Here is an 8,998-nt window from a genome sequence, read left to right on the forward strand (position 1 = left end):
ATTTAAATTATGAATGCAATTAAGATTTAAAGTTGAGTTACTAGAATTTATGTTTTAACTTCTTATAACTTTTAAAATAGGAAACTCTTCAGAATCAAAAGGAAACATTAGCAAAGCAACACAAAGAAGCGATGGCTGTTTTTAAAAAGCAGGTAATTTCATAAGGATAGACAAGAGCTACAGTTGTAAATACCGTATTTCCTTTTCCTTCCTTGAATATTATGGCAAGCTGTTCTCCATACTCACCAAAGACGAAAAAGACAAGATGGTATTATGGAAAGCAGGAAATGAATAAAGTTATTTTGAATAACAACTGATAATAAAGTAGATAATAGTCGAATGAGTTAGTTAAGGAGGGAAATTGCGAAATCTATTTTCTTGGAGATGGAGATGTGTTTTCATCTGTCCTAAATAATTTCAGTGAGTGGGCTGTGTGTGTTCGTGTTCTTTCCCTTCCCTTCCTCTTTCTCTCTTTTATTAGACTATCCTAGAATCTTACCTTTTTCATATTACCCGACTTTACCCAAGTAGATTGATAACATTATCATGAGAAGTTGAGATGTAAGTAGCGGGATGTCGAGGATGAGGAGAGGTGATTATGACATGCTGAAGCCTCCATAAATGTCAACCATCAGTAACTAAGAAATAGAAGTAGAAAAATAGAGAAAAAAGATTGAAGAAATTAATAGCAACACCTTCAGCCAATTTGAATTCTGTAGCTCTTCTTGACTGTCTCAAATTTTTCTTTAGTTCCTAGTTAGAAAATACTAGTTTAAGAAAATGTGTTCACGTAAAATATTCTCTGAAAGTTTTTTTCCTTATATTTATCTCACGTCATCATTTTTCTTCTTTTTTCCTTCCTTCCTTTTTATCTTCATCTCTATACAACTGTATGTGTTTAGAAAAAGAAATGCACATAAAGAAATAAACCTATATAATTTACGTCACTAGTGGGTTAAAGGTTCTTGATAATTTACGTCTTAGTATGAATTTGTTTAAACAAATGACAGACTTACTTCCTTTAATTTGAGATAGACCTAACCAAAGTGACAGGAGTTTTATTTGAAGGGTAAAGAAGCAGAAGCCGAAAGCATAGCATAGTGTTCTCTAGGAAAGAGCAAGTCTGTGTCTCTGCTATCACAAGGACTTCGGGCAAGATAAGAATACACATATCTGAAATGTAGAGGAGAAAGTACTCTTGTGTTCTTTTGTTTCCATCTTATTTTGTTTGTGTTTACCTCATAGAAAGGGTTCTTGAATATAAATGAGAAGCGTGAAAAAGGAGATAGGGAAGTTCCAACGAAAAACTTTATTTCTTGAAAATTTTAGCTAATATCCTTATTGCTGCTTAGAATATTTCGTAATTTTTCTTTGGCACATGTACTTTAATTTTTCTGTTTTGAAATGTCATTTTTTAAAAAAGTTATCTGTTAGACCACTGCATGAGTTTTAAAAATTTTCAGAACATACATACTGTCAATGCAAACACAAATGATATTAATTTAGAAAATTGTACCTTCAGAAAATGATACATGCTATTATTTAGGAGTAGATGGCAAAATAGACATTTAAGGAAAAAACTTTTGGAGGTGAAAATGAAACTATCAAGGTTGATTGATATCTCTAATCAGTGTGATTAAATTGTCCATTTACAGCCAGGCCCACTGGTGTGCATCTCTAGTCCCCAGCTGCTTGGGAAGCTGAGGCAGGAGGATCACTTGCTCCCAGGAGTTGGAGTCTAGCCTAGACAGTATAATGAGACCTTGTCTCTAAAAAAAATTTAAAAATAAATTGTTCATTTACTGACTGGCTTTTTTTCCCCTTAGACGGCATCTTGCTCTGTCACCCTGACTAGAGTGTAGTGGCATCATAGCTCGCTGCAGCCCCAAACTCCTGAGTTCAAGTGATCCTCCTGCCTCAGCCTTCTGAGAGCTAGGACAGCAGGTGTGAGCCACTACGCTCGGCTAATTTTTTTTCTATTTTTTTTTAGAGATGGTGTCTTGCTTTTGCTCAAGCTGGTCTGGAACTCCTGACCTTAAGCAATTCTCCCGCCTCTGCCTGCAGAGTGCTAGGATTACAGGCATGAACTATCATGCCTGGCTGACAGGGTTTTGTTTTTTTTTATCCTTTTATATCTTTATTTTATTTTCTGAATCTGAAAGTAACATATTCACATTATATTAAGTTCAAACAATATAGATGTGTAAAATGTTTCTGAACTCTCACTGACCAGTGTAAATCACTGTTAACAGTTTACTTACCTGTATTTTAATTTTTAAAATTGTTTATCAGTTGCAAATGAAGATGTGTGCCTTGGAAGAAGAAAAGGTATTTATTAATTTTTTAAAATAATTTAAAACATAGCTAAATACATTTAATTATCAGTTGTTTACCATGATAGAAAAGAGCATTAGTAATAAACTAATGGAGATGGTTAACTGCTTAAAATCTTAGAAACAGAAAGGACCCAAGATAATCATGTTACTTGACTTCTGTCCTTTTACAATTGGGAATACTGAGGCCTAGCAAGATTAAATGACTTGCCAAAGGTCTCACTTTGAAGTGGCAAAGTTGGGATTACTACTCAGACCTCTTCAGCCCCCAAATTAATGTTCTTACCATGCTACTACAATGTTTCTATTAACCGTAGTATGTTTCTAGTGTTTTTTCAATGTGATTATCTTCTTTGAAAAGCATTGAAGTGACTTACATCTGGGTGTACACCAACTGGCAAAGAGGATACAACTCTAGAAAACCTAGAAATTTATCTGGCACTAAATATTTTCTCTAGCTATCTATTAGTTAATTCATATTTTATTATATCAATGAATATATCATTTATAATAATTTATAGTTTATTATTTTTAGCAAAAGGCCTTCTTTTAAAAATTCTCCCATATCCTTATAGTCACAAGATAAATGTACCTGTATCTTATTAATTAGAATATATTTATTCTAGTTGTACGAATTAAATAATTATAAAGTTTCTATAAGTTCTCAGTAATGCTCTACTGATAAAATGATTCGTTGTTATAAGACATTCCATTTCATGATAATTATAACCATATAATGGCCTTATTATAATTTCATGATATTTTTAAGTCATTAGAAATGTAATTTGTAGTGTAGATACGAGGTTAAAGCCTGTGAAGTATTATGTTAAAGTAGAGATTTTGGTTCTTGAGCTCTTATAGTTTACCCTTTTGTAATATCATTTACATTGGAAAGTACTGAAATAGAGTCTTTTATTTAAAGGGAAAATATCAACTTGCTACAGAAATAAAAGAAAAAGAAATAGAAGGTTTGAAGGAAACATTAAAAGCATTACAGGTAAAGTAACTTAGTATTGCTTAAAAAGGAATTTGGCATTTTAGCATCGTATCAGTAAAACACTGTTAAATAAGTAAGCTGGCAAAACAAAGCTGACAAAAATTCATATGTATTACATAATTTAACACTTTTTTCCTGAGAACCTTGAATTTCAAATAAAGATTTTTGCTTTATCATAGTTTATTTTAAGAAGAAATGTTAAAATAACTTTGATTATTTCATGTAGTAATACAGTTAAACAGAGTTTTTAACACTTCATACATGAGGATAACGTGTAAGGCCTATATTTGTAACTGATTTACCCATGGTCCTTTAAAATAGCATTAATTGAATCTTTGTGGTATGTACTGTGCTTATTTTCTACAAATACAAAGATTAAGAAAACATCATCTTTGTCCTTAAGTTGTTCATGGTAGAGCATACAGAGGTATTTAACTAATGATCATTCATTCAATATACATTTATTGAAGGTCTGCTATGTGCCAAACACTTTTATCAGCATTGAGGATACAGCAATGAATTAAAAAGACAAAAATCTCTGCCCTTGTGAAGCTTACAATCTAGTGGGGAAGACAAAAAATTAAATGAAGTAAATAGTAAAATAAGATACTCACATGATTTCAAAGTGTTACCCTATAGACTTTAATTACAAAGAGCAAAATATATATATATTTTTTTATTTTTTGGATGCCCCCACCCCGCAAAATGTATTTTTATAATGGAAGGAAGTCTAGCAATGTTGATGATGATGTAGGCTTTCCATGGGTCCACTGTTATTATGCAATAAGCACAGAACTTCACCTATGTAATTTTCTTGCCAAAAATATTAACTGAAATCTAATTATGAAGAAACAGTGAGACAGAATCACAATGTATGGGACATTCTGTAAGACAATTGGCCTTTTCAAAAGCTTCAATGTCATGAAAAAACAAATCCTTGCCCCCTCCCCCCCAAAAAAGGTGAGGGGAACTACTTTTGATTAAAAGAGAATAAAGAGATACAGCAACCAAGTGCAATATATGAACTTTCATTGGATCCTGGGTCAAGGAAAAAAATAGCCAATAAAAAAATTGAGAAGACATTTGGGGGATATTTGAATATGACTATATGTTAGATGATATTATTGAATTATTGTTAACTTTCCTAGGTGTAATATTGGTATTATTGCTATATGCCAGAAAGTTTTTATTTTTAGAAAATGCATGATGAAGTATTAATATTTATGGGTGAAATTACTTGATAGCTACAAATTAGTTTCAGATAATTTAAAAAAACCAAAAATATGTGTGTGTATAAACACAATGAAAAGAAAGTAAGGAAAAATGTTAACAATTGATCTTGTAGAAGAAGCTGGAGATGATCATTCTTAGCTGAAGGGTATGAATAAGGACTTGCAGGTATAGATTTTTTAGCATATCTCTTTTATAATATCTATAGTAGTTACTCTAGGGATTAAAAAATGTATGTGTATGTATATGTGTATTTAGATATAGAAACACACATATTTGTCACAAGCTATTTACAGCAACATTTTACTATTTTAGGTGAAGTGTAGAAACCTTAACCACCATTTAGGATCTTACCCTTCCCACTTCATAATACAGCTATCTTAATATTACCTCTCTGTACATTAAGCAGCATATCAGACAATGTTATAATTTTTTCTTTCAACCACCAAATAGAACTAAAAAGTCAAGAGGAAAAGAATAGGTTATTATATTTACCCAGAAGTTTCAGCCTTCATTCCTGGCTCTAAGTTTCCTTCTGTTATGATTTCCTTCCTGTCTGAAGAAATTCTTTTAGCACTTCTTTTAGATCAGGTCTTCTGGTGGTAGATTTTCTTGGTTTTCCTCATCTGAAAATGTTTTTATTTCACCTTCATTCATGAAGAATATTTTCTCTGGATATAGAATTCTGAAATAAGGCAAGAAAAAGTAATAACAGACATACAGATTGGAAAGGAAAAAGCAAAACTGTCTTTTTTTGCAGACAAATGGCCATTTTATACAAAACCTGATAGGATCTACAAAGAAGCTACTAGAACTAATAAGTGACTTCAGCAAGGTCATGGAATACAAAAATTAATTGTATTTCTATTGCAGTGCATGATCAGAAACTGAAATACACTTATGATACAATTTATGGCAGCACCAAAACTTAGGGAATACTTGGGGATAAATTTAATGAATAATGTGCCATATTGTAAACTGAAAACTATAAAACATTGCTCAGAAAAATTAAAGATATAAATAGATAAAATATGCTTATTGATTATGAGTCAATATTTTTAAGATGCCATTTGTATTGCTTTTTCTGTGAACTGCTTGTTCATGCCTATTTTTCTTTTGTGTTGTTGGTCTTTTTACTTCCCGTTTGCATTTCCTAGAAATAAGTTCTTTGTGTCTGTGATCTGAGATTCATATAATTTTTCTTAGTTTGTCATTTCGTTTTTGATTTTGTTTGTTCAGCTTTTTATTTAATTTTTGCCATAAATAAGTTCATTTATTTTTCTTTTATGGCTTTTGGAGTTTGTCACGGTAGAAGGACATTCACCACTCCAAAACTATAAAGGACTTTGCTCAGGTTTTCTTTTTTTTTAATTTCAGAATATTACGGGGGTACAAATGCTTTGGTTATATAAATTGCCTTTGCACCACCCAAGTCAGAGCTACAAGTGTGCCCATCTTCCAGACAGTGCACACGACACCTGGTAGGTGTGAGTTTACCCATTCTCTCCTCTCCCCTGCCACCCACCTAACACTGGATGACTGCTACTTCCGTATGTGCACATAAGTTTTGATCGATTAGTACCAATTTAATGGTGAGTACATGTGTTTGTTTTTCCATTCTTGTGATACTTTGCTTAGAAGAATGGGCTCCAGCTCCATCCAGGATAACACAAGAGGTAGTTCATCATTTTTTTTTATGGTTGAGTATTACTCCACAGTATACATATACCACATTTTATTAATCCACTCTTGTACTGATGGGCACTTGGGTTGTTTCCACATCTTTGCAATTGTGAATTGTGCTGCTATAAGCATTCAAGTGCAGATGTCTTTTTTATAGAATGACCTTTTTTCCTTTGGGTAAATACCTAGTAATGGGATTGCCGGATCAAATAGTTCTACTTTTAGTTCTCTGAGATATCTCCATACTAATTTCCACAGAGGTTGTACTAGTTTGCAATCTCCCAGCAGTGTATGAGTGTTCCCGTCTCTATACATCCATGCCAGCATTTGTTGTTTTGGGACTTCTTGATAAAAGCCATTCTCACCGGAGATAAGTGATATCTCACTGTGGTTTTGATTTGCATTTCTCTGATCATTAGAGATGTTGAGCATTTGTTTCATATATTTTTTGGCCATCAGTCTATCCCTCTTTTGAAAAGTTCCTGTTCATGTCCTGTGCCCACTTTTTTTACTTCAGCATATTATGCGGGTACAGATGTTTAGGTTATGTATGTTGCCCTTGCCACCCCCCCAAGTCTGCTGTGCCCACTTTTTACTGGGGTGGTTTGATTTTTTTTCTTGCTGATTTTTCCTGAGTTCTATAGAGATTCTAATTATTAGCCCTTTATTGGATGTATAGCATGCAAATATTTTCTCCCATTCTGTAGGTTGTCTATTCACTTTAATGATAGTTTTCTTGGCTATGCAGGAGCTTTTTAATTTAATCAGGTCATTTATTTATTTTTATTGTTGCTGTGATTGCTTTTAGGATCGTAATTTTTTTGTCTAGACCTATGTCTATAAGAGTTTTTCGAACATTTTCTTCTAGAATTCTTATGGTTTCATGCCTTAGGTTAAAGTCTGTTATCTGTCGTGAGTTGATTTTTGTGAGTAGTGAGAGGTGTAGATTCTGTTTCAGTCTTCTATATGTGGCTATCAAATTTTCCCAGCACAATTTATTGAATTGGGATTCTTTTCCCCAGTGTATGTTTTTGTCTGCTTTATCAAAGATCAGATGGCAATATGAGGATGATTTTATATCTAGGCTCTCAATCCTGTTCCATTGGTCTATGTCTCTGTTCTTGTGCCAGTACCATGCTGTTTTAGTTACTATAGCCTTGTACTATAGCTTCAGGTCTGGAAAATTGATGCCTCCCAATTTGTTCTTTTTGCTTAAGGTTGCTTATGCTATACAGGGTCTTCTCTGGTTCCATACAAAGTGTAGAATTATTTTTTCTAGATCTGTGAAAAATGATGTTGGTATTTTAATAGGGATTGCATTAAATCTATAGATTGCTTTGGGTAGTATAGACATTTTAATAATATTGATTCTGCCTACCTCTGTGCGTCATATGGTTTTCCATCTGTTTATATCCTCTGCCATTTCCTTCCTTAGTGTTTTGTAGTTACCCCTGTAGAGGTATTTCACCTCCTTAGTTAAATGTATTCCTAGGTGTTTAATTTTCTTTGCTGCTATTGTGAAAGGTATTGAGTCTTTGATTTGGTTTTTAGCTTGACTGTTGTTGATATATATGAATGCTACTGATTTGTGTACATTGATTTTGTAACCTGAGACTTTCCTGAATTTACTTATCAATACCAGTAGTCTCTTGGCAGAATCTTTGGGGTTTTCTAGATAAAATATCATACTGTAAGCAAAGAGTGATAATTTAACTTCTTCTGCCCCAATTTCGATACCCTTGATTTCCTTCTTTTGTCTGATTGCACTTCGTTGAATAGAAGTGGTGATAGAGGGCAACCTTGTCTGGTTCCAGTTCTAAGTGGGAATGCTTTCAGTTTTTCTCCATTCAGTATTATGTTAGCTGTGGGTTTGTCGTATATGGCTTTTATCATATTGAGATAAGTCCTGTCTATACCTGTTTTGTTAAGTTCTTATCATAAAAGGGTGCTGAATTTTGTCAAATGCTTTTTCTACATCTATTGAGAGGATCATATGGTCTTTGTTTTTACTTCTGTTTAGGTGGTGAATTACATTTATAGATTTGCGTATGTTGGACCATCCTTGCGTCTGTGGGATGAAGCCCATTTGGTCATGATGGATTATTTTTTTGATGAGCAGCTGAATTCGGTTTGCTAGAATTTTATTGAGAATTTTTGCATCTATATTCATAAGGAATATTGGTCTGTAGTTTTTTTGTTGTTGTTGCATCCTTTCCTTTGGTATCAAGGTGATGTTGGCTTCGTGAAATGTGTTGGGGAAGATTCCTCCTTCTTGATGTTGTGGAATGATTTCTGCAAGATAGTTACCAGTTCTTCTTTGTAGGTCTGGTAAAATTCAGGTGTGAAACCATCTGTTCTGGGACTTTTTTTTTTTTTTGGAAGATTTTTTTATTGCTTTATTTTCAGTTCTTGATATTGGTCTGTTCAGGAATTCTATTTCTTTCTCATTGAGCCTAGAAAGGCTGTATGTTTCTAAGAATTTGTCCATTTCCTCCAGATTTTCAAGTTTCTGTACATAGTGATTTTTATAGTATTCAGAGGTGATATTTTGTATTTCTGTGGTACCATTGTAATTTCTCCTTTTTCATTCCTGATTGAGCTTATTAGAGCCCTTTCTTTTCTGCTTCTGGTTAATCTAGCAAGAGGTATGTCAATTTATTTATCTTTTCAAAGAACAAACCTTTTGTTTCATTAATCTTCTATGTAGTTTTTTTTTTTTTTGAGACAGAGTCTCACTATGTTGCCCGGGCTAGAG

General features: G+C 33.1%; 1 protein-coding gene across 1 annotated transcript in view; it reads left to right on the forward strand.

Annotated features, from left to right (window-relative positions):
• The window catches only part of CCDC73 (coiled-coil domain containing 73), a 93,828-nt gene that overhangs the window by 20,519 nt on the left and 64,311 nt on the right, over positions 1 to 8,998 (forward strand). Inside the window, 3 exon segments of the mRNA XM_012649625.1 lie at positions 81 to 152; positions 2,293 to 2,328; positions 3,256 to 3,330. Coding sequence (XP_012505079.1) covers positions 81 to 152; positions 2,293 to 2,328; positions 3,256 to 3,330 — 183 coding nt within the window.

This window comes from Propithecus coquereli, unplaced genomic scaffold (assembly GCF_000956105.1).
Source record: "Propithecus coquereli isolate 6110/MARCELLA unplaced genomic scaffold, Pcoq_1.0 Scaffold30, whole genome shotgun sequence".
NCBI classification, from domain to species: domain Eukaryota; kingdom Metazoa; phylum Chordata; class Mammalia; order Primates; family Indriidae; genus Propithecus; species Propithecus coquereli.